We start from the raw sequence: 27,300 nt of genomic DNA, 5'->3' as shown, positions 1-27,300 counted from the left end.
CTTAAGATTTCTTAATTCCTACTTTAGTGTGTTTAAGGATTGATTGATTGTATATTGTTTAACGTTCCTCTCGAGAATTTTTCGCTCATATGAAGGCGTCACCGTATGCCGTTGAAGGGCTTCAAATTGTGACCTTTTCTCGGCACTCAGGGCCATTGAGCAGTGAGGGATCTTTATCGTGCCAACGCCTGCCGCTGACACGGGACCTCAGTTTTTAAGGTCTCATCCGAGGGACCCGTAACTGTCACTTCAAAGTGCCGAGCGCATTGCGAAGGAACAGTTGCTACCCATTTTATCAACTGGGTCATCGCGGCCGAGATACGAACTCACGACCTCCCAATCACTGAGCGAGCGCTCTACCGAATGAGCTACCGTGAACAGTGTGTGTTTAAAGAAATTGCTTCTTGAATTTCATACAAAAATCAGACCGGGTATTATATCTGTAATATATCAGAAACAACACCAAATATATTTTATATAGTTTATCTAATAAGCACAAATATATACAGCCTGACTAAATTGGATATCAGTAAGCAAGTACGTGTACCAAAATCATTTTATAGTTTTGAACTACCTTATATATATTGGATTCCGAAACTTCATAAGAATCCTTACAAACAAAGATACATTGCAGGTTCCAGTAAATGTTCAACCAAGCCTCTTTCGTTACTTCTCACTAAAATATTGACAGAAGTGAAGGAAAAACTTCAAGAGTACTGTACAACTATATATTCAAGAAGTGGTGTAAATCAGATGTGGATACTTAAAAATTCTAAAGAACTTTTGGACAATTTGAAATCACAAGACTTTACAAAAATCAACAGCTTAAAAACTTACGACTTTTCAACTTTATACACAACAATTCCCCACGACAAATTAAAATCCAGGCTTTTTGATATCATTGACAGCTGCTTCTTCAACAAAAATGGAACTCGTAAATTTACTTACCTCGTCATTGGTCATTTGAAAAATTATTTTGTTAAAACAGATTCTGATTGCACACATAAGTACTCTGAAATTGACATCAAGAAGATGCTTGAGTTTCTGATTGACAATATCTATGTGGTTTTTGGAGACCAGGTATTCCAACAATCTATTTGAAATCTTGTGGGTAGAAATTGCGCTCCGTTATTAGCAGACTTATTTTTATATTCATATGAAACAGAATTTATGCAAAATCTTATGCGTGAAAAGAAGAAAACACTTGTTGTGGCCTTCAACTCGACATTTAGATATATCGACGACGTATTGTCAATTAATAATGATAATTTCCATTCCTACGTCGACACGATATATCCTGGTGAGCTTGAGATAAAAGATACCACAGAGTCCGACACTTCTGCTTCATACTTGGATATTTTACTTGATAAAGAAACTAATGGTAATCTAACAACCAAGTTATATGATAAACGTGATGACTTAAACTTTTCTATCGTCAACTTCCCTTACTTATGCAGCAATATACCTTCATCACCTGCATACGGAGTATATATATCTCAGATGATTCGATACGCAAGAGCATGCTCTACGTATGAACAATTTCTTAAACGAGGTAAACTATTGACAAGTAAGTTGATGAAACAAGAATATCAACAGTCTCGTTTAAAGTCATCATTTCGTAAATTCTATGGTCGATACAATGACCTTGTCAGCAAATACAATTTATCATCGAATGAAATGCTTTTTCATACCAATTGTTAGTCCATTATTTATACACTGAATTGACGACGGATTTTTTCCGTTATTTCCTGATTATGACAACGAGCACACGGCGGGTGTGACCGGTCGGCAGAGGAAGCTCACTCCTTTATGGCACCTGATCCCACCTCTGATGTTTCGGAGGTCCGTGTTTGCTCTGCTCTTATTTTGTATATTGTTTAATGGACGTTGAGAATGAATACTGTTTGTTATTTCCATATCCTTCCTTATAGTCTTCAGAGCCTGGGAATCAGGGAATGTAGGTGACTCAATTTCAGAATAATGTCGGTAGGTTACTGAACTCTGTGAGAGTCAGAAAGCTAATTTTGCTTACGTGTCAAATCAATTATAAACAGATTGCGATACAAATCTAGTAAATTCCTAAACATTACAATATCATTACAAAAATTACACCACAATAAGATTGTAACACGTTTTTGTGTATTTGCACTCTTCGGCTAGAGAGATAACACGAGCTCTGAAAACCTAAAAATAAACAGATTCTGACCATAAGGGTGACTTTTTAACCTGAACGTTTCTCAGAATATACGATTCATTACAATGCGCTTGTTTACTTGTTTTCGGAAGATGTATTTGGTTAGGAGGAAGAGGCAACCAATGAGATTGGAGTGACTAGAGTTCAGATGTTTGGATAATTTAACGACAGAAAACAATTAATATTTAAAGATTATGCAAAAGATTGGTAAATTTTTAAAAGTGCATTAGAAGTTTAAAAAGTAACCAAGGTCAGAATTATAGTTATAAAATTCAAAATAAAATTTAAAGTAATTATTGCAAATTTCGAAGAAGATACGAAAATGGAGTTGCAAATCTACAAACGTAAACCTGGTATGACCTGTACGGCCGGGATAGACAGGATTTCAGTGAAAAGCTGAATCTTGACTGTCTTGGTTGCATTTCATACAGGTGAGATAATTTTCTAGACCTGCGCCGTTTTTGTCAAATTATAAATACTTTCACATGGCTTAATTTATTAACAGGTTACATTTTTTTTATATTAGAACTAATGATGTTTAATATTGTAAGAAATTTTTATTGTAATCATAACGATTACAAATAGATTGTTTAATTTGATAAAGTGTGGAAAGCTGAACCTTGACTGATTTGGTTGCATTTCATACAGGTTGGGTAACATTGCCACTCCCCAACACCTGTTGGCCGCTCAGAACCGCAAATTTAGAAGAAACTCTATTATGAACGGATAGCGAAATTGAGTCATCCCGTTTCCTCCACAAATTCCAGTTAATGAGATCCATGAGTTCCAGAAAATGAGATCAATCTGCTTTTGAATAATTTTACCTCTTCACGAGTTCCAGTGAATGATTATGGAAGGCGAAAAATAAATCTTGTTAATTTTTATGATAAGTGGCTGGAGAATCCTTTTAACTGGACCGCAGATTGAGAGAAAAGTTGGTTAACATCTCATTGTGGAATTTAATAAGGAACTCTGCCTTCCTAAACATTTGCTGGTTGGGATATAGCATAAACTAAGGCTGGAGTCCAGAATGGGGTTGACCCGGTGATGATAATACTAAATATATTTTTTAAATTATGATAAAACCCATTATGAACTTAGTTGCCGAAAACAAAAATAGTCAGATTTTACACGGACACCTGAAGCTACAAAAATTGTCAATCAATATTTATATGTGTTCAGACATTTTATGAAAGAACCGTCTCCGATGTGGTTTGCTACAATTTCATCGGGTAAATCATCCTGAATTTCTTTATTTAGATACTTATTGTTAAACTAAGTTGCTGTCTTTTATAAAAGGACTACAATTCGTGGACTATATGCTTGAGTTCCTAACCGAAGTTCAATTAGAGAGATTTTCTAGGTTAGTGAATATGCATGTAGACTCGGTCACATTTCTACAATGATCTGCCTACTTTGACCGATAGTAAAATATCATTGTTCACGTGTAGAACAGCTCTGGAGTACGCATATTTTTTCGGACCCACCCCCTCCCTTCCTCTGATGAAAACATTTGCTACAGGTCTCTATCAAGCTATAATTGTATTGCTTTATATCAAATTATTTTACGAGCCTTAGTACATAAAACAAATGCCAGTGAAGACTTGTTGTATTTTTAAAAGCTAGAACTTGCCGTTACCTATAAATATTTACATTTCCAATGTCTTTGTCCGAGATAAAATTACCAATTGTAATGTAATTGATTTCCTCATGAATGTTTTGGCGCGGTTCCAAAAAAACCACGTGCAGGGCGGGACAACACCCAGAGAGAAGCAGGCTTGGAGCCCGTGGATTGGCGGAATCAAAGCATGTAAATATAAGGAATAACTGTCAGATTTTTCAAATTCCTTAACTCAATTTCTTCCTAATTTTTAAAATGCTTGTGCCACAGTGTCAATTTTAGTTTGCATATAAAAGTATATGTATAAGAGAGAAATTCTGAACCACCAATGAATAAACAATGTATAAATACAATCTGCAGATTAAAAGGTGCCAATGAATTGTATATACGAATTCGAAAAGGGTGAATTTTTTACGGGCAAGTTGTCTTAGGGGCAAACTCTGTAGCATACTCGTGCATGCCTAAGTAATAACATAAAAGATAAAAGACATTATCATTATTATTATTATTCTATCATTCATATCTATGTTCTATGAATTCCTTGTATAAATAAATGTTTCTTAATGCAATAGGTATCCTTGTGAATGGATATCCCTCCTTTGACCCTGCTGGAATAATATCGATCTTTCATATTTTTGTTTCTTTTAATTTTTGATTCATTTGAAAATAAAGTATAATAATCATGCCGAAAAGTCTGTCTATACAATACGCATTGTGAATAAAGCACACATGTACCTCTGCAAATAGCAATGAAGGGAACAAAAGAATTGAAAAAGCATTTAAAATGATAACTGTCAAGATTTACGGGGAACAAGAGGTTTGAGGAAATATTTAATTAGCACAGGACCCAAATGGGTCCGTGTAACTCTTAACAATTCACATTTCTAACATTTCTAAAATAATTTTGAGCTTTAGAATGTTTTTATATTAGTTCAAATTTCTTAATTTCAAAAATTTAAATTGATTTGCTATATTGGAATTTAATATTTTATTTCAAAAATCTGAATTTCCAAATTTCAATTTTTTAATTTTTTTTTTAATTTTTTGAGAAATGTGCTTAATATATATTTGAGATGGACAATTAAATATTTAATTAGATATATACGGATATAAATATTGCACTAACCGGTCGCCGTAGATTTCCGTCAATAGTACGCAAGGTGTAAATCGGCTTGAAAGGCGGTTATGCTTTGGATTTGTCAGGCTAAAAATTCTATTTTGGAATTGAATATTTTGTTAAAGGTTACTTGTGATCAGTAATAGTGAATAGATTTTTGTCTGGGAATATTTAATGTGAAAATTGATAATTGAAAATTGTGTTGAAAAGACACAGGAAACACGTCCGAGAATTGATGATAAAAAGATGGAGGAATTTCGGTCGCCTGAAAGGGTTGGATGGATCCGATGGATTGAGACACTTGTCAGTTAATTTGCAATCAAGTATTAAATTTGATCAAAAACATTTAATCCACGATTTCAGTAACTAAAGGCATGTTTATTATCACGGACACGGAGACACTGGCGACAGCTTACATTTGAAGTACGACAACGCCGATCGAGGTGTTTCTCAGCTGTTCGTGGCGTGATTGCAATGCTTTGATATTTTCAAATAGAGTTATCGTGCGTAGAGTTTAATGAAAAAATATAAGTTTACCCTATATCATGAAGATTTAATTTAAGGTCTAACAAAAATTAGGATAAACTAAAAAGCTAGATTCTCTGAAGTTGACAAAAGTGAACGTGTAAACAAAGGCTAGTTTCTATCGGTATATTCATTATGCACACAGGTTAAATCGATCGCCTAGAATGTATGAAGTATTTGTTCATGTTATAAATAAAACGATTATTTCACTTGCTTATTTTGTTCATCTTTATACATGAAAAGCAATTTTTTTTTATTTATAAGTATCGGTAGATATCATTGCGCCGTGTGATTTGGTCATGTATTGATCTTTGACCTCCGATAAACTTCATACAGAATTGAAAATATTTTCTCTCTGTATGTTTATATAGTGGAAAGATACCACTAATGTATATACATGTAGAAGAAAACGAATGCTTAGCATTAATGTAAGGATTTGTTACTGCTGTTCAGAACCTTCATATTTTTTGTATGTGTCTTAAGAGATTTCATTTAAGATACTTAATTTTTAAGATACTGAGAGTTTGATCCGAGTGACCCGAGATTCAGCGCCTGTATGAATTAACTATTCAACGAATACAAAGAAAAAATAATAATAAAAAGTTCATCATGAATTTTACATTACAAATAAAGAGAGTGTTTTGGGTTATATGTAGCTCAAATTGAGTTCACTATCGCATCATCCCACCATCGAGGTTTGAGTCAATGGTGCGATGACGCGATAATGCAATGACGATGAAGCGATGAAGCGATAACGATGAAGCGATGGTGCGATAGCGCGATGACGATGACGCGATGGCGCGATACTGCGATGACGATGAAGCGATGGTGCGATGGAGCGATAAAGCGATGACGCGATGGCACGGTAGCGATGCTGCGATGGTGCGATAGCGATGATACGATAACGCGATAACGATAAAGCGATGCTCTATCGTGTCATCATCAGTGCTCTATCGCACTATCGTCATCGCATTGTCACACTATCGCGCTATCGACTCTTTTTCGCATGCGCCATTGAGAAGAGAAAGGGCGTCAGGTTGTGAAAGTATGAACAGAATACATGTCGGAAATAGATCTTACTGGGTGAATCAACTTCACTTGGCATAAAAATTAACAATGTCTTTATTGCCAGACATATAACAAGTTAGAAGATTGTTAAAATATAGTTTGATAATCAAGATAAAGTTAACAATACACTCATATTGTGAATGATGTAAAAGAAATCGTAATCCGCGTGATCTAGATTTTGGTTTCTAAACGGGGGGCTGGGGGGGGGGGGGTTAATACTGTAAATTGGGAAATAATTACGTGGGAAATAATTACAATGATTTTACTTTCACTATGTTCGCGATTCATTTTTTTCCGCAAAATTAAACCCATCGTGAATGCTATCATTAACTATTAAACTAAATGCTTATACGAAATTTAAATTAATTTCTTACATCGTGAAATCAGGGACCTATATACTAGTATATAGGTCCCTGGTGAAATTAAACCCATCGCTATTGTACTTTCTGAGAAACCGTGAAATTTAAGCACCGTTAAATACAGTATTCACAATCAAGAAAATTAAAAGCAAATACAAAACAAAAGTCTTTCTCCCTCTCTCCTTTTGGTACTTCGTGTTTGTTATTTAAAATATGATTATCAAATACAAAATTAAAGTCAGTAAATTATCACTGGGCAATCAAATCTTTGATCGAATTAACTACCTGCTGAGAATGCCATCCTATCTATATAGTCGATAGAGCAATGGTGTGATGACACGATGTCGATAGCGCGATAAAGCAATAACGATGGCATGATATAGCATCGCTTCATCGCTGTCGCGTCATCGCATCATCGCTATCGCACCAACGCATCATCGCTATCGTGCCATCGCGTCATCGCATTATCGCTCCATCGTACCATCGCATCATCGTCATCGCGCTATCGCGCCATCGCTTCATCGTTATCGCACCTTCGCTTCATTGTCATCGCATTATCGCGTCATTGCACCATCGACTCAAATCTCGAAGGTACGATGATGCGATAGTGAACTGCGTGGCCCTATCCGGATTCAATACATAATTGAGAGAAATATCACTAAATTTTTTTTTAATAACTCAGATTTCACCATGGATCTGATATTATTTACATTGGACAAAAGTTACTTCCCTGACAAAAAAGAACTATAGTAACTTATTATAGTTTACTAAAGTTAACCATAGTAAATCAAAGTTTTTGCCAAAGTTTTTCAAAATGTCAAAGATTTCGCCAAAGTTTTTCAAACTGTCAAAGTTTTCATTAAAGTTTTTTAATGTATCAAAGTTTTCGCCAAAGTTTTTGAAAGTGTCAAAGTTTTCGATAAAGTTTTTCAAAGTGTCAAAGTGATCTCTATAGTAAATAAAAGTTTTCAAAGTGTCAAGGTTATAACTATAGTTAACTATAGTAAACTATAGTTAACTATAGTAAACTATAGTTAACTATAGTATTTTTTGTTAGTGTTGATCCGACAAAAAATGTCATACTTTTATCACAGTGCTTTAAAATTATTGATATGATTAAATTGGTTTCTTTTATTTAAAAATTAACTCTTAACTTAAATTGAATTGAAGATACCGTTGCATGAATTAGGCAAGATTCAAGAGGCCTAGTTTTGGATCAGAAAGTTTTTAAAATGCTTGTACTAGGTTAATTTTTGCCTTTTTCAGGGAATTGGTTACCCAACTCTGGTTTGCAGAAATAAATTGAGTCAGATTCTCAATGTCTCATATTTTCATAACTTGTATTTTCCCTAATTATTTCCGAGTTTTTACTTTCTCTTTCTTGAATCTTTTGCCTTTACCAGGCTAAATGAATGGCCGGAATAGAAACAACGATTCACGCAGTTTCAGATTGCAACTAAACTGACTGACGAGGATGAACAAATACAAATAAGTTGATTGATATACACCATGGGGCCAGAGGCAAAAGAAATATTCAAATCCTTCGTATTCTCGAACGGTGATGAAAAGAAACTCAAGAAGGTACTTAAACGTTTCGATAAGTATTTCGTTCTAAAGGAACACGTAATTCATGAGCGCGCAAAATTCAACGTTAGGAGCCGGCGCCAGGGAGAGTCAGTTGAGGAATTCGTCAGAAATTTACACGATATGGCGGCGCACTGAGATTTTAGAGATAAGAGTGACCAAATCCGTGACAGGTTACTCGTGGACATTATCGACGAGGAACTTAACGAGAAACCACAGCTTGAATGTGAACTTACACTCACGAAAGCTGTTGAGATGGCACTTAATTCAGAGTTAGTGAAACATCAGATTAAAGACTTACAATCTAAGAACTTAGATGCAGTGAGATTTTCGCAGCAAAATGGCAAACAAGCAAAACACAATTACAGCAGACAGCCTAAAGCTAAGAAAAGAGTTTACAATAACTGTGTCGAAGTAAACCCAAATACCTCATTATCATTATTCTATAGATAGTTTTCAGTAGACACAAATTAACAAGAGTTATCTCCCTTCGGTCGCCATATTGTGGGTCAACATGCTCATATTCCTTCATAATTGAACCAACTTTAAGTTTTTATACTGGCTATTGTGGGCTGGGAAGCATTTTTATCTGACAATTATACATTTGTTAAAGCCTCCTGTATTTCATAATGTTTATACCATAACGATTTTTCCCCAAATATTTCTGCTACACCCTCTTATATTTGGTAGGACAAAGAGGAAAAATTACCTGGTTGACCCACAAGATGGCGGCCAAAGGGAAATAACTCTTGTTAATATGGGTCTACTGAAAACTATCTATACAACGCGTTATCTGATTTGTTGAAGATTATCACGTGACCGGACCATAAAACTTCATATTTCAAGGTCATCGCACGCTTTTCATCATATTCCACCTTTTTAGAAACCTAGTGCATTTTCCTGCAATTGTTATCGTATGCTGAACGAAAATTCCTGAGAGTAGCTGACGTCTCAAATTGCTGATTATTTGTTCGGAGTATGATACGTCAAAAGGGATTCAGTAACTTTACGTTAAAAACGACCACAAATTTGAAAGTGGTACCGAATTAGAATTTTTTTGTTTATTAAACTTTTTTCTTATTTTTTCTTTTCAGAATAATAAACAATTCATTGCAATGCCCTAAGGGAACATGATTTTTCTTGGCTGAATAAATCTTCATGTTTCCCTCACTAAGCAGCTAGGTTAAGTCCGCCCATAGGAAATTTGCCTTAAAATGTTCCGAAAAAATCAATATAATGTTGATATGTTTTTATTATCTTGAGTTTTAATTTACTGGGAATTATACTAATGCATATGTATGTATGGGGTCTCAACCGAGTTCGGCCAAAGCGACTTCACGTATATCAGCTGTTTGTCACGTGACATGTTTAAAATTCGAAAAAATATGAACGGATACAAAGATCGTAAAAGTTCAACGATATACGGAAATTTTTTCACTATGAAATTGATTGTGTTTTCTTTAAGAAAAATTTGTTAACCCGAAAAGTGCTGGGAGCTATTTCGCCATGCCCGGGAATTATATGAAATTTAGTCGACTTTTGATAAACTATGTGCATTTACACTATACGCATTGAAGAAATGTAAAACTACGGAAAAAATCAACAGCGCACAACTTGCTCCTAGCACTTTTCAAAATAGTAGGGACAGTAGCTATTTAAGAAATAAACAACGTTATTCAGTGAACATGGCGTTATGAATAGCAATTGCTCTGCTGGCATATTCCAAGATGCACGCTAGCGCATCATGGAAAATATGCCAGCAGAGCTATTGCTTTTCATAATGCCATGTTCACTGAATAATCGTTGTCTATTACTTATATTTGCATTCTTTGATTTATTCAAAAATATCAGAGGAAATCCTGACTTACATAAGGACGCGGCTTCTTGTCTTCAGTAATGAAAAACATACGGCTTTAAAATCAGTACACCTGATCAATGATACTTTTATCTAATAAATCACAAACAATTATAAAGTATTTCCCTCTCAAACACAGTTATCTAGATACAAGCAGCGCCGTCACCACATTCTCTTAATTTTTGTTTTGATGCAGTTGTGACGTCATCGATCAACGTTATTGAAACCCTCTAACAAAAATCAACGATTTTAAAACACTATGATGAAAAATGATCATGCTTTTATGATGATTATTACTCCAGAATGCTTTTTTTTTTTTTTTTTAGTTCTTCTATTTATTTTTAATAGCGAAAATTATTCTTGAAGTCGATATACTAGTTTTCTGAATGTTATTACCCAAGTGTGAAGAGTTATCGTTCTTTGAACAAACATGCATGATACAAAAAATAAAAATAGGGCAGTTTTCTACAACTTTTAAAAAGTTTTATTATACAATTAAATACATTGACCAAAATTAAATTTTTAAAGTTATAAATCAGCAATTTTAATTATTCTGAATTTCTTTTTTCTCAAAGAATATTATTAAAAACTTATTTTTATTCCTTTTACGAAAAGTTTCATATATATACTTCTAGACACATAAAACAAGTGTAGTAGAAATTGTTCTTCAGGAATTAGATAGAGCAATTGCACTCATAGGAGAAGCAGTTGCATCTATAGTCCTACGAACGCAGTTGATGACTGGATGTTCTTAGTGGGAGAAAGCAGTGGATATGCAAATATATGTGTATAAAATATCATAATTTATAATGAAGCGGATATCGTTGAACTTTTGAGATTTTGGAGAGGGTAGTACCTGTGATTGTAGTAAGTTTCTGTATAAAAGTGCATGACTGCGGCTTTATAAGAGAACTGATAGTTATAAATTGAATAAGACTGTGAAGTATTGATTAATGCATTCAAAAATATGAATCAATTTCAGTCAGATCACGCTCATCTTTTTTTTAATTTTCATATTTTCAGTTCCACTAAAAGCGTGATCTGCGTCTCGGGTACAGAGAAACTGCGTGTCAAACTAGCCTATGACGTCATATCTGTTAGTACAGCGAGATCAAGTCGGCTTTGATTTTACATTCAAATAGTGTTATAATGACAAGATAAGTTACACATTGATTTATATTTACAATAACTATAAGAAATCAAAGTTTGTAAGAGTATATGAAAAAGATTATTATTATTTATTCGTTGAGATTCATTTGTACAGTTTCACTGTGACGTCATAATCGCATTCCTGAGGCTCTGTATACACTGATCTACCTTTGGGTAGCCCTTAACCTAGTTGCGTATCATGCAATTAATGTATAATATGTTCTGAGAATATCATTATATCATTTTTGCATTGAAGAAAGAAAAATTCTGTAACATATTTAATACTACGACTATTGTATTTATGAAATTCATTTATAATTATTAACAATTCCTATCAGCCAATTCATTTTGTACACTTCACGTTCTTCGCCATAAATCTAGTGTTAGTGTTACTTAATTCTACTCGGTGTCGTTAGGCGTAATAAGTTAATGCCAGAAAATGATGGTATGTTTTGATTAATATAATAGATCTAGAGAAACAATTCCAACATTAGAAATGATTAAATGTTTTTTTTTTTTTTTTTTTTTTTTTTATTATTATTTCAAAAAGTGACATATCAAGTTACATATTAAGCTTTTTAGTCTTATTCACACATACATTTACACTTCCCCTCTGATTTTAAACTAGAACGAAATATGAAATATATAAAATTCAAGAAATATTTAAAGTTGGTGTGTTTCAATAAATGTTTATAGCTCAAAAATGTTAATCCATGGTGACCATAGATTATCAAAATTGTTCATTGTAAAATTTTGAATTGATATGCATTTTACTACTTTGTACTTAAGAGTTAAATGATGAAGCAGCCCAGTAATCATAGGCATTTTGTTCTGCTTTAAACAAGAAAAGATATATTGCTTTGTATTTAAAAAGATGAAATTTATCACCCTATTATGATAAGAAAATGGCCTTTCACCTGAAATAATATTGCATTTGTTACATCCAACTCTTTAAGAAGTTTTTGTAAATATGTGCATGCTAAGATTACTCCATAGTGAAGAAATTGTTCTACAATTTAAAAATATATGTTGTATTGTTTCTATATCCTGTTTACAAAAGGTACAGTGATCATCAGATAACTAACTTATTTTCTTCAAATAATATTCCACTGGAAGGGTTCTGTGTAGGAGTCTATACTGTAACCATTGAGCAGAAGTATCCATAGTTGTTCTAAAACAAACCTTAAAAACATCTTGAATACAAATATCAGATTCTAAAAACATTGATAGTTCCTGGTTCCATCTAAATATTGATGTAGGAATGATGTTGTTACTATTCAAATATCTATAAATTATTTAAGTGCACTTTTCATATATAATAATATTTTCAAAATAAAAAGGAATAACAGGGGTACATTCCCTTCTAACAGATGATTTATCTATAGACATTGTTTTGAAAAACCTGGATATAGCACAAATAATACTGTTGTATTGCATAATGCAAACATTAAACAAATGAAATCTATTTCCAAAATCAGTGACAATTAAAAAATTCCTTTATTGTCTAAGAAATCACAAACACTTTTAACGCCATTTATATACCAAGTCTTTACAAAAATTATTTTGTTTCCGATTTTTATATTGGGATTGTACCACACAGGTAAGTTCAGATACTTAGATTTCATGTATGAATTGTTGTTGAGTGTTTTCATGAAATATAACCATGAATTAAACACAACTTTCCAAAAAATGTTGTTATTTTTTACAATAAAACAAGACACATACTCTTCACAAAAATCAAAAGCTTTATGCAATATGTCTTAACCATTAATTGCCAAAAAAATATCTAACCATTGTTGATTACTTTTTGTTAATCTTTTAATCCAGGAGCATTTAAGAGATGTAAGTTATTTATATCCAACATTTTTAATCCTCCTTGTAAAAAATCCTGAGTAATAATTTTTCTTTAAATTTATCACATTATGATTTCCATATAAACTCAAAGTTTTCTCTTTTCAATTGTGATAAAGTTTCTTTATTTGGTTTTGGTAAAGATATAAAAAGATGGTTAAGTTTTGGTAAAACTAATGTTTTAAGAACTGTAACTCTGCCAAAAGGAGTAAGAACCCTTCTTTTCCATTGCTGAATTAATGCTTTGATCTTTGGTAATTGAACATTGTAGTTTAATTCAATAATTTTATCTTGTTCTACTGAAAAATTAATTAAAAGTAAATTGAAAGTTAATTGAAAGTTGTACAACCCCATTCAAGTTTCCAACGAGAATAATGGAAAACTTTATTAGAGAATTTTTTGAACCTATCCAAATAATTTTAGTTTTTGAGCTGTTAATTTTAAGTCCTGTAAACTGAGAAAAAATCAATTGTATCTAATGCTGCAAAAAGTGATTTAGGTGAACCGTCAAGGGCAAGCCAGGTATCATCTGCATATTGGAATATTTTATGTTCTGTTTTTTTTTATAACAATTCCTTTGATACTTTGATTTTGTTTGATCATAATTGAAAGAATTTCTGCACAAAGAAGAAACAGATAAGGTGCCAAGGGATCTCGCTGAGGACATCCTCTTTGGATATAAAACTGTTCGGATAAAAATCCACATTGAAGCACCGACGCACAAAATTTTGTATTTAGAATTTTTACCCATTCAATGCTTTTACCAAACCCAAAAAATTCTAATACTTTATGTACAAAGGTCCAGGATATTGAATCGAAAGCTTTTTCGAAGTCTATAAGTACAAGCAATCCCGGTATATTTCTAGATTCACTGTAATCCATAAGATCATAAAGAAATCTGGTATTTTCACCCATATATCTTCCTTTTAAAAATCGAAGTTGAGTATTTGATATGATATTGTCCAGGGTACATCTTATTCTATGACTAACACAACCTGATAAAAGTTTATAAAACACATTTAAAAGTGTGATAGGTCGCCAATTGTTCAAAAATTCTCTTGGCTTATCACCTTTTGGAAAGCATGTAATTAATCCTAATCTTTGAGAAATGGGAAGTTTTTTTCCTCTGAAATATGTCATTTATGGCAAGTACTATAAAAAGTTTTAAGTCTGACCAAAAAGATTTAACAAATTTAACACTTCCTGGTGACTTATTGTTTTTCGTTTTTTTTAACACCTGTAAGACTTCATTTTCCAAAATTTTTCCCTCAAGTGTTTTAGCAATATGATTTTCAAGTTTTGACACCTTAGTAACTGTTATAATTTCTGCAAGATCTATGTCGAGAAGTTCTGCATCTACAGAAGTATAGAGAGATTTGTAATACATCCTGATTTTATTTAAAATTTCTGACTAATTGTAAATAGTTTCATTTTCCTCTGTTTTAATCTTTTTGATAATCTTATTCAAATAATCACGGGATTCTAAATTACAAAAATATTGAGATGGTTTTTCTCCATATTCAACCCATCTGGCTCGGGATCATATGATGTGACCTTGTAACTTTTCTTTTCTTAAATTCTCAAGATCTGTTTTTTTCTCCTCTATTAAATGAAGATTTAATGTATTCTCTGCCTCTCATTTTTCTATTTGTGCAATTAACAAGGTTTCTTTTTGTCTTTCTTTCTATATGATGAATATGAAATAGTAATGCCTCTAATCTCCATTAGAAGGAGTTCAAGAAATGTACTGTAATCCATATTTTCTATACGTACATTATTCTTTTCTAATTTGTTTCTAACAGATTTTATTGTTTCTTTCACTTTGATAACATGTGTTTTGTCTGTAAGTAAAGAAATGATTAAATGTTATCATGTACGTCATTTTGATGTAGTCATATTTCTTGATTATTTCACTAACGGTAGGAAAATATTGTTTTAGAGTAAAGTGAAATTGAGTTTAAGTGAGTTAAAGATATAGATTTTACAACGAATATCAATACATGTACCTCATTTATTTTAATGATTATCTACATAACATATGACATAATAATGCTATTTCAAAGTTTATGTAACCTCTTTGAATCCTGTGTATAATGTGTATAATCCATGTGGCTTGTTTCACACCCCTTCTAAATTATCATATATCAATTAAATTATTTCGAAGTTCATGTATCTTATTTGAGATTTTTTGTTGAGTGTGTATGATTAATTTTAATCACCTTAAAGAAGTTAATGAAGTGCCTTGAGCTGAGTCGGGTTTATCATTTTTTGTTTATTCTGCAGGAGACAGTATGAAAAACACTGGTATTCTTAACTGGGATCTGTCTGGGATGTCCTTCACCACCCCAGACAGAGATAATGACAGATATAGATATAATTGTGCTGCTGCAAGTACCACTAGAGGAGGCTGGTGGTTTAATGCCCGTCACTCCGCCTTCCTTAACGGTCCTTGGTCCCTGGAGTCCTGGGCCCACCCATGGTATACTACAGTAGAGAGAGGATCTTCTTTAAGGGAGACAATTATGTTAATTAGACGTCACTAGGTAAACCTCCGATTTTTAAAGAATTGTGTTCAATAATCTGATATTGTAGCTATGAATATCCGTAAAAAAAATTGTAGCTTATCCTTCTTTTATATTGTTTTACAGATGTAGAATTAAATAAAAAGAAGAAGAAATGGATGAATCATACAATAAAACACGAGTCACTAATTAGAAACATTTTCATTTTCATTATTATTCTTTAATGCATATTAATGTTCTATGAATTCCTCGTTTAAATAAATGTTTCTTTATAGAATAAGTATCCTTGTGTATTGATATCTCTCTGCGTGCCCTGCATGGATAATGTCGAAATTTCATATCAGTATTATTTTTATACATTTTAAATAATTTTAGAATAAGAGTTATCATGTTCTTATTAAATGATTCTGCCACATTGAAATAATTGAGCGTGTAGATAAAATAAAAATCATCAAAACGTGTATTGTGCATATATCATTAAATACACTATTTTATAAGAACAAAGTTTATAACTTTATTCAGTGTTTATCATGCCAATGAATTTTTCCTCATTTTATATAATTTTGTTTCTTTTAAATTTTGTTTCATTTGAAAATAAAGTATAAAAATTGTTCCTAAAATGCTATTAAAACAATACACATTGTGAACAAAGCAAATATGTACCTCTGCAAATATCAATTAAGGGAACAAGAACATTGGAAAAGCATCTTTGCGCCGTCTGTGGCGTAACAGTAGCATTACATTTGTTACTTTTTTATGACATTATCCTTATCCCCACAGTGCACTTGCGATTACTTGCTAAAAAGACGTGGTTTTAAAGATAAATATTTACACGGTTTATGTAGCGATTTATTGCAAAAAATGGTTGCTTTTTTATCGCTATAATATTTACGCAATCATTCTTTGTTGAATACCAGTACTTTTTAATAGTTATTTATTTCCTTTTATTTTGTTTAAATGAATTTTTGTTTGAATTGTTATATTATTTTGACATTATTAAAACGATTAAAATCTAAATCATTTTTCAAAATATTTGATTTTCCAGAAAGGTTTTCATTTTCTCGTAGCTTATAAAAGACGTCACTCGTCACCCCCTCCCCCTTCCTTTATTTCCTGGGTCATATGATAAACATTTCAGTGGAAATTGCAGAATCTTTTTATAAATAAAAACAGAAATGAGATTTAATAGAAGAGAGATATCTCCCGTGAAGATTTTGATAACAGTTTTTTACAGAATTTTTTGAAGTGGTGAAAGGTTTTTGCCTGCATACGGATGTAGGCTGAAGTATGTCAACTTATATTAAGAGAATAAGGTTAATTTATATAAAATTTTATCGAACTTTCAAGGCCCATATTAAGCAATTTAAGTTGGGAGGGGTGCACAACCATATATTTCTGGTGGGAAACTATCAAGTACCAAAAATTCCTCTTCAAGCATAAAAAATTTAAATAAATAAATAAAAATTCATTTTAATTAGATTTTTAAAGGAGTCATTAGACGTTTTTATCGAGGGGACACAAATATCATATTATAGTAGGTGTTTTTTTTTTTATAGAATACTGTATATCGGAAAAACTATAGGGGGTATGCCCCCTTCATACATTTAAGCATTGAATTCATATTTGTGGATGTCTTTGCCTCTTTGGTCCTTTAACACACCTGGTCGTGCCGACAAATTGAATACCGCGCGTTAACTGATGTAGTATCAGTTAAGCTTCTACTATGATGCAAGCCAGGTGTGTTATAGGACCGAAGACATCCAAAAATATGAATTCAATGCTTATATTTACATTCTCTAATATTCCTTTTTCATAATTGCTTATTTCTCTTATCTTAAATGTGAATTAAGCGCCCTTCAAAACTGCCATGGTTAATAGATGTAAGAGCTGTTTGTGACGTCAAATGACGTTAAATGACCTTGCAAAGTTAAATAACGCAAACAAACATTGCGAGGGGAAAAAGTGACAAATTAATTCTTAACGCGCATTACGTTAATTTTTACTTTAATTTTTCAGGGTTATAGTTTTTCATTAAATTGAAATAAAACATTTTACATTTTGATGTTCCTAGAGTATTGAAAATGCATGTAGTTCCTACTGTGTATTCCAACGCGCGGTGACAAGGTTTCGCGTGTGTTATAGAAATTTGAACGTCGTGATTTTCTAATGGATTTCATCAGGAAAATTACACTGACTGTAAATATATGACCATCATTTTTTTATTGTGTTTACAATATTTTCTTCCTGTACATTAAGATTAACACTGGAAGTTTGGTGTTTGTGTGTATAATCAGATAAGAATAAAATATACTGAGTAAGATAACAAGGAAAACGTTTAGGGAATCCAAAGGACAGGAATTGTGTTAGTGGAGGAACAAAACAAATGCATAAAAATAGAAAGTTAGAGAACGCCAGAATCTCGGTGAAAGCATATATTTATGTCAATATTACATAGGATAAAAATAAAAGAAAACAGATGCTTGGCATAAATGTAAGGATTTGTTACTGCTGAAAAGAACCTTCATATTTTTTTTTTTTGTATCCTAAGAGATTTTATTTAAGATACTGAGAGTGTGATGCGGGTGACCCGAGATTCTGTATCAATTTTCTTTACAAGGAATAAAAGGAAAGAATAACGAAAAAAGAGTTCATCATGAATTTTACATTACAAATTGCTATATGTGTTGTTATTTAATGGTAACAGCAAGGAAAGTCTGACAATTTGAGATTTTCAGCCACTTTGAATCTTTATCGAACCTTTATTAAAAATAGGGAAAACAAAGAAGACAGTCTCATAAAAACACCACAAATTGTTGCCACTTATGCTTAAAAAGGTGTGTAAAATATATATCAAACAAACTATTCTCACAAAAAAGACACATTATTGCCACTTATGCTAAAAAGAAAGTGTGTAGAATGTATTACTATAGTAGTAAGTGGTAACAAAAGATACATTTGGAAAACATTGTTAATGTTGAAAAACTGTCAGTATTCACTTATGCTAGGTGTGACTGTCACACGATCAAACTCAAACAACAACTTCAGGAAAAACAATTTTAAAAAATCACATTAAGTAAAAAGGTATTAGCAATGTTTTTATGTAATAATCTTTATGCTTGTCATGGTTACACGATGTAACCAAGCAAAATTAGTTCAAGATTGGCTTAATGCTTCTTCCTTGAGGAAAACATGAAACTTTAAAGCTGGCGAAATTTTTTGCAAGGGCCTTGCGAAACCAAGAACATAAACAGATATTGGGATTAATTGCTTATTTGCAATGTCACCATAGAAACAAAACACTTTTGGTTTAAAGTGAAATTTCTTTGCTGCTTTAGTAATTTGCTTCCTTTTTCATCAAGGAACTTATAATATGACTTACCTTGAATGGTACGTTTCTAAAGTTGAATAATCATCGAGTTTGTCAAATCACGCTGTTTTTTTTTTTACTTTATGTTTGCAGTTGAATAACACAACGGAGCATCCTGAATAAATTAAAACATATAAGAAGGGACTATCAGTTTGAGCTAAAACCGACCTTCTGCAATAAATGCATGTCTCAAAAATTAGATACATATTTCACATATATTGTTAACATTATTCCCTTTTCTTTTCATTATAACCTTCTTTTAATAATCACACATCACCTGTAATATTTGAAACAGAACAAGCAGATATGTGTAGGAGAGTAGGACGTCTTTGTGTTACTGTTTCCCAGAAATTAATTACATATTCGTGTGGGAAGAAAATGCTAAGCGTGAGATTGTACGAATGCTTTTGATGTTATTATCTACAGAGAAGGACAAAGAGTTCCGATTGCCAAAGTACTTTAAGCTTGTGATCATTCATCATTTTGTCTTAGACAACACAATGATAACACCAAGAATTCTCTTGTGACATCAGGATGTTATCTCTCGCCACAGTGTAAGTGATTCCTGTCATAATCTTCATGTACTGTCAGAGTTCTGTAGGGTTTTATTTACTTTCAGCACATTCAGACAACTCAGGAAACATCTCTTTAGACAATATATGACGTCATCTGATTGGGAAAATCCCAAAATGTCTCTATATATACCTTATAAAATCTGTTCTCGTAAAACAATATTGTTTTTTCTTCTGGTAAGCTCACTTCTAAGTTGCAAAGATGATGTTTACCATACTTGTACTGTTTTTTATGTCAATATCCCAAGTCAGGACGGCTTCCTTGTTAACTGGTACAAACGATCAGAACTCTACGGCTTTGATCAGCGACAGACGGGACATCAAGGAAATTGACGTTCTCCGGCAGATCATCAACCAAGAGACTCTAATCCGGGTAGCAGTGGTCAGGGATGTTAAGGAAGTAGTGGATGACGTCAGTTTTTTGAAAATAAGCTTGACGTCTACAGAAAATATGGTCTCCTCCCAACAACAGGCTTTCAATACACTGAAGCGGCAGGTCAATTCTTTAACACAGGACAAGACTTTAGAGGTGAAAACAGAAACATTACAGATAGAAGTTGAAACTCTTACTAACCAGAACCAGATTTTGACACAGAGGCTAGAAAATTTGGAAAGAAAGATTGATACTCTAATTAAGGATACCGATTTACAGCAAAGAGTAGATAAGTTGAAAAATGAGGTTGGTTCTTTGAGTCGGGAACAGAGAAGCGAATACCAAAAGATTACAGTGGATTGCGAGAACAAGATTCAAGAAACCGAACAGAAGCTTAATAGAAACATCGCCGAAATTTACGAACTCTTAAATAACAGAACATTGCAAACCGTTACGAAAGGTATTCTACCTCCTTATATCTCTCTCTCCTCTCTCTCTACTCTCTCTCTCTCTCTCTCTCCTCTCTCTCTCTCTTTCTCTCTATCTCTATCTTAGTGTGTATTTTTTCATATTAATTACCTGTTGTTCTTTTTAAGATTCCAAAATAAACAGGGATTGTAAGGATCATTTTCTACAAGGCCATACACAGTCTGGTGTATACAGTATAAACCCCTTCGGAAAAGAAAACCACGTGGATGTATACTGTGATATGGCGATAGAAGGTGGAGGGTGGACAGTTAGTTTCTCTATTCTTCTTTCAAGTTTTTGAAATAATTAATTAAAAAAAGACAAAGAGATTTTTAAAAAGTCAGCCTTCAAGATATTTATTTTCTGATGATAACTTGTAGGCAATCCAGAAACGTGTGAGTGGATCTGTGAGTTTCGACAGAACGTGGTCGGAGTACAAGGTTGGATTTGGTAACGCTAGTGACTCCTACTGGATTGGTAAATGTTTATTGTCATTTTAATAATATTAATATCTTAATCAATGTTTACTTTATTGCATCTACGTATGTTTTACGGAATAAAATTTGTTTTTACAAAAAAAAAAATGCAAAAATATCAGGGTAATTCTGTATGAATTTATTAGTGATTTCATGTATATTTACAAAACTTATACACCCGTACTATTAACTTTTCCAGGAAATGACGTCATTCACCAGCTAACTAAGGGAAGAAACTCCTCCCTCTACGTCTCTATAACATTACAAGATGGGACGACTTTATATGAACTATATCAACAGTTCTCTGTGTCTGACGGAAGGGACAGCTATAGACTTTATCTTGGAGGATCAGCTTCCGGGACGTTAGGTAAGTAATAAGTTATGTGTGTGACTATCCCTGGATCAAAATGAAGTGAAAGAGATTGAGAAAGTGTGAGATTAGACAGGAAAGGAAAAATAAAGAGAGTGAGGAAAATAAAAAAAGAGATGTATTTAATCTATAAGAAGTATATGGCAGTTTTAATATGATTTGTCTTCCACTAACAAAATGAATATATGCTGTATCTCTTGTTAATGCGTAGAGCCTCCCCTTTATAACAATGATTCATTTTAAATAATATTGAATTTAATACTTAAATACTGCCTAATCCTTCCCCTGTAGCTAAAAAAAAAATAAATGGTAATATTTTTATTTTTTGCATTGAAGAAACAAGAATTCTGTAAGATATTTAATGCTACAACTACAGCAAAACTCGTTTAGTACGAACACGGATATTGCGAATTTACGGATATAACGAAGTTATCTTAGATCCCAAGCTATGTAAATTTAATGAATTTCTTATACAGTTATAACGAATTGTGACTTCGTTATAACCGAGTTTTGCTGTATTGTATTTGTGAAATTCATTTATAGTTTTTAACGATTACTATTACCAGTAACCAATTTATTTTGTACACGTCACGTTCTTCACCATAAAACTATCGTTTTATTTAATTCTGCTTGGCGTCTCTAAGTTTAATTACCTAATGCCAGAAACTGGAAAATGATGGTATGTTATGATAAATATAATAGATCTAGAGAGACAAATGGAGTATTAGAAATGACAAAATGTTATTATGTACCTCATTCTGATGTATTCATATTTCTTGGTTATTTCACTCAAGATAGGGGAATATTTTTGTGTAGAGTGAAATTGAGTTAAAGAAATAGATTTGACAACGAATATCAATACCTCATATATTTATAATGATAATCTACATAACATATGATATAATGCTTAGTTTATTTGAATCATTTCGGAGTTTATTTTACTTGTTTGACATCTTTTTTTATGTATTGTATATCAATTAAATTATTTCAAAGTTCATGTATCATATTTCAAATTTTGTGTTGAGTATATATGATTAATATTAATAACTTTCAATAATTAACGAAGTACCTTGAACTGAATCAAGTTTCAATTGTTTTTGGTCATCTGAGTAAACTCGGGTATCCTATTGCTATCCGTTTTTGTCCGTCGTCGTTCGTCGTGCGTCGGGCGTAAACATTTGAATATTTTCAGCTTCTTCTTTGAAAACGCTGAACCAATTTCAACCAATTTTGGCACAAAGCATCTATGGGTGAAGGGGAACTGAAATTGTGAATTTCAGGTCCCTGTCCCCCCAGGTCCTGGGGGTGGGGCCAAAACTACTAAAATTAGTGCAATCTTTAAAAATCTTCTTCTTTACTTCTGGACATCAAGCAGTCAAACTGTTGGTATCATTGTAACCGGCATTAAGTCCTCTACCAAAATTGTGAAATGCATGACCCCAGGGTCAGGGATTCTAGTACTAGGGTGAGGCTACATTGATAATATATAGTGAAAATGCATAAATTCTTTGAAATTCTTCGTCCCTGCTCCTGGACATAAAATAATCTAACAAAGTGCGTAGTTTTGTTGAATAAGGCCGTCTCGTCCAAGATTGTGAATTTCATGTCTCCTGGGTCAGGAGTTCTGGTGTTAGTGTGTGGCTATATATTTACATTTCCAATGTCTTTGTCCGAGATAAAATTACCAATTGTAAATGTAATTTATTTCCTCATGAATGCTTTGGCGCGGTTCCAAAAAAAACCACGTGCAGGGCGGGACGACACCTAGAGAGAAGCAGGCTTGGAGCCTGTGGATTGGCGGAATCAAAGCATGTAAATATAAGGAATAACTGTCAGATTTTTCGAATTCATGAAGATGATCAATGGATTGGCTTGTGTGATAATTTTATGCATAAACGCCTTCATGAATTCGAAAAATAAAACAGTTATTCCTTAAATAAATTATATAGTGAAAATGAATTATTTCTTTGAAAATCTTCTCCTCTGCTCCTTGGTATTAAACAAACAAGCCAAGTATATAGCTATAATGACAATGAATGCCTCTTCCAAAATTGTGAATTTCATGGCCCTGGGATCAGGGGTTCTAGTGATAGGGTGGGGCTCTATTGATTACGTAGAGAAAAAGCATAAATTCTTTGAAAATCTTCTTCTCTGCTCCTGGATAATAAACCAATATACTTTTTACATAGATACCGGTATGATCACAAGACGAAAGACCACCTTTAAGCAATCGCTTAATGGTAGCTTAATGGTGACTTAATGGTGGCTTAAAGAAGTTAATTCCTTTAAGCCACCATTAAGCCACCATTAAGCTGCAACTTACAGGTGCTTAATGTCCAAACTTCATTAAGCTACCATTAAGCTGAGCGCTACCATTAAGCTGAGCTTAATGGTGACTTAATGGTCAACCCTCATTAAACTTTTACGCATCTTATATAGAATCTTTGAACTAACTTTTAGTTATTTTAATATCGTTTACGCAAAATCTATTCCAACTCATAATTCTGTCTTGATCATAATTTCTACGAGTTTTTTGTCAACATGCATAAACTTAATCACTGGGAACAAAGTTAGCTAATAGCCACAGGGGCTTGCTCGAGGTGTCTATTTTTTTCTTAAAATCATTTACAGTGATAATAAAACAAGACATCCTGTATCAGAACCGTATATTATTTTTTTTAAATAAATCATTATTACATGCGTTGTTTTTATTTTTAGTGTATATGATTTTTAAAAATAAATAATTATTACAAACCGTGAGCAAGTCCTTGTGAAATAACTTAAATTTACAATACCAAAAATCAATTTGTTCTTAAAATTATCTATATTCATGAACACAAAATATATAATTATTACTTTTTAAAAACAAAATGGTATTTTTATTTCATGTGTTAAAAGAAACATTCCGCTACAGAATTCACAGGAATATATAACTATATAATCTCATGAAAAAAAATCTCTGTCCTTTTTTTTTGGGGGGGGGGGCTACTGGTATACAAATGTTTAGTTTTCAAAGATTGACTTTTACCATGAAAAACTTTTTAATGGCTTTTACATCATGAATAATTCTAATTAATTCGTTATTTTTTTTAATAATGCAGCGGTAAGTATCTGTCAAAATCTAGTCGGTCTTCAATGATTGTTATTTCAAAATCGATTTTCAGAGGAACGGCCGATCAGACTAAACATGACATCCGACCAGATGTATACACATTGAGAAACGGGGTAAGATTAACAGATGATCAGTGTACAGTAAACCGACTGGTCAGACAATAGACCTTAATTAGGAGTCCCCCCGTCTCCGGTTAACTAACAGGAAACTATACATACACAACGTTCACTGACAGATTTTAATGATCAATTATTTTTTAAAAAAAAATTAAATTTAACGCAAGCATATTACAAATTAAAAATTATGATTCATCGTAAAAAGTCAATTATTTTGATACCCATTATGATACAAAAAGAATTGAAACTGAATATGATATTCTAAAAAAAAGTTTTTGTAAACGTAATTAACCAGGTAACTCTTACGCGAGGATTGTCAGTAAATTGTTGACACAGAAACCGTTAATATCCGCAGTATATTAAAAATAATAGTAGAATCTGTTTTTTCGTCTTTCTTTTTCGATGATAGACTTTTGTGTTTTATCTATAATTAATTTATTTTCAATCATGATTTAATGCTTACATTTCGAAAATTTTCGAATAACAGAGCGAAGAACTCAATCACATTACATCAATCTAAAAGCCGAACTCAGTGTAGAAATATATATTAATGTGTTAAGACCCACAAATAAAATTGTTTATATTTTGATTAATAAATCAATTCAAGGCTTTTGGAAATGTTCAACAAAATACTAGTAAATACCTTTACAAGTTGAAAAAAATAAAGGTTAAATATTTAATATTTTCATTACATTATCAAGAGCGGCGATAGCCTAATGGATAATGCGTTTGCCTTGCAATCCTAAGGTCATGGGATCGCGCCCCGACTGTGGCGTTTTTTTTTTATTTTTGGATTTTGAATTTCGTTCTTTTTCATTATTTTTACCAAATCAAGATATAAGCGAACTCTACATTTATAATATTGATAACAAATCACTATAAAAATAATTTTTCACCCATATAAACAATATTATAGACTGTGTAATGTGACTTAATGGTGGCTTAATGGTAGCTTAATGGAGTTTGGACATTAAGCACCTGTAAGTCTAGCTTAATGGTAGCTTAATGGTGACTTAATGGTGGTCTAAAAGTTACCATTAAGGACCTGTAAGCTACCATTAAGCTACCATTAAGCTACATTTAAGCACCCATTAAGGACTTTGAGTTGGCTTAATGGTAACTTAATGGAGGTGTAAATGTTACTTAAAGGTGCTGAATGGTGACTTAAAGACAACCATTAAACCACCATTAAGGACCTAAAAGCCACCATTAAGCCGGACTTAAAGGATGTGTTTCATCTTGTGGATGACGAAGGATGCCTCCTTGAGATCTGTGAATTTCAGGGTCCCTGCGTCAAGTCTTCTTGATTAAGGGCGGGGCTCAAATGTTTAAATACTGAAACTGCATGAATTCTTTTAAAATCTTTTCCTTCGCCCCTGGGTATTATGCCGTTGAGCTGAACACATATTTCTGATAAGGAAAGCTGCTTCTTCCAAGTTTTTTTTTGGGGGGGGGGGGGTCAGGGGTACTTGGAGGGGGTGGGTACGTAATCCGAAAATAGGTCAATCCTTTGAATCTGCACTTTAGTATTAATCTACGATTATGGTGAAATAAAATTTATGATAATAATTGATGATGAAATAAAATCTATGATAAAATTTCCAAAATTTTGAAATAGGTGGATCCAGGTTCAGTGGTTTCTGTGGGCTGGGTGCACAACTGGTGGTTATAAAGTGGAAATGCATTCTATCTTTGTTACTCTGATCTATCTCTGAGTATTAAGTAACCAGAGAGAGCATACTAAGTGTTTAATAATAATAAGCAATGTCGCCTCTTTCAAAATCGTGAATTTCATGGCATCTGGTTTAAAACACGAATCAAATTCAATTGTTGGAAAGTTGTTACACGATACTCAGGTGACCTATAAGGCAGTGGGTCTCTTGTTTAATCTACAGGAGACAGTATGTTCAACACCGGGGATATTAGGTTTAATTTGTCTGGGATGTACTTCTCTACCCCGGACAGAGATAACGACAGAGCTAGTATAGGTAACTGTGCTGCTTACAGTGGTCGTAGAGGAGGCTGGTGGTTTAACGCCTGTCACTTCACCTTCCTTAATGGTCCCTGGAACCCGGCAGACTGGTGGTACCCATGGTATCCCACAGTAAGGAATGGGACATCAATAAGGGAGACAATGATGTTAATCAAACGGGTAAGCATCCGGTTTTGAAATAAATTTGTTTTATAGTCTGATATTGTAGCTATAAATAGCCGTAAAAAGATTTGTAGTTTATCCTTCTTTTATATTGTTTTAATCTACAGATGGAGAATTAAATGAAAAGAAGAAAATAAAGAGAAGAAAAACTTGATGAATCATAAAATAGAAAAGTATAATTACATGTATCAGCCACTGATAAGAAACTTTTATTTTCATTATTATTCTTTTATTCATATTAATGTTCTATGAATTCCTTGTTCAAACAAATCTTAATAAAATAGGTATCCTTGTGTATGGATATCCCTTTGCGTGCCCTGCTAGAAAAATGTTGAAATTTCATATCATTCTTATTTAATACATTTTAGATAAACTTAGAATGAGAAATATCCTGCTCTTATCAAATGATTCTGCCGCATGAAAATAATTGAGCGGAAAGAACAAAT

At 32.7% G+C, this 27,300-nt stretch overlaps 1 protein-coding gene across 1 annotated transcript; it reads left to right on the top strand.

Moving 5' to 3' along the window:
- Positions 1 to 19,986: 19,986 nt before the first annotated feature.
- LOC134236826 (fibrinogen-like protein 1) lies at positions 19,987 to 26,851 on the top strand (the record flags this gene model as incomplete). Its single annotated transcript, XM_062718963.1, has 5 exons — positions 19,987 to 20,617; positions 20,754 to 20,893; positions 21,006 to 21,102; positions 21,301 to 21,468; positions 26,595 to 26,851. Coding segments are annotated over exons 1-5 (1,293 nt in total), but the record flags the coding sequence as incomplete, so codon positions are not given.
- Between the last annotated feature and the right edge of the window lie 449 nt (positions 26,852 to 27,300).

This window comes from Saccostrea cucullata, unplaced genomic scaffold, assembly GCF_032062105.1.
Source record: "Saccostrea cucullata isolate Sc308-1 unplaced genomic scaffold, CSIRO_AGI_Scuc_v1 ctg3381, whole genome shotgun sequence".
In the NCBI taxonomy this organism is placed as follows: Eukaryota; Metazoa; Mollusca; class Bivalvia; order Ostreida; family Ostreidae; genus Saccostrea; species Saccostrea cuccullata.
Note: the sequence above shows the minus strand (reverse complement) of the source record. Positions and strands in the feature narration are given on the sequence as shown.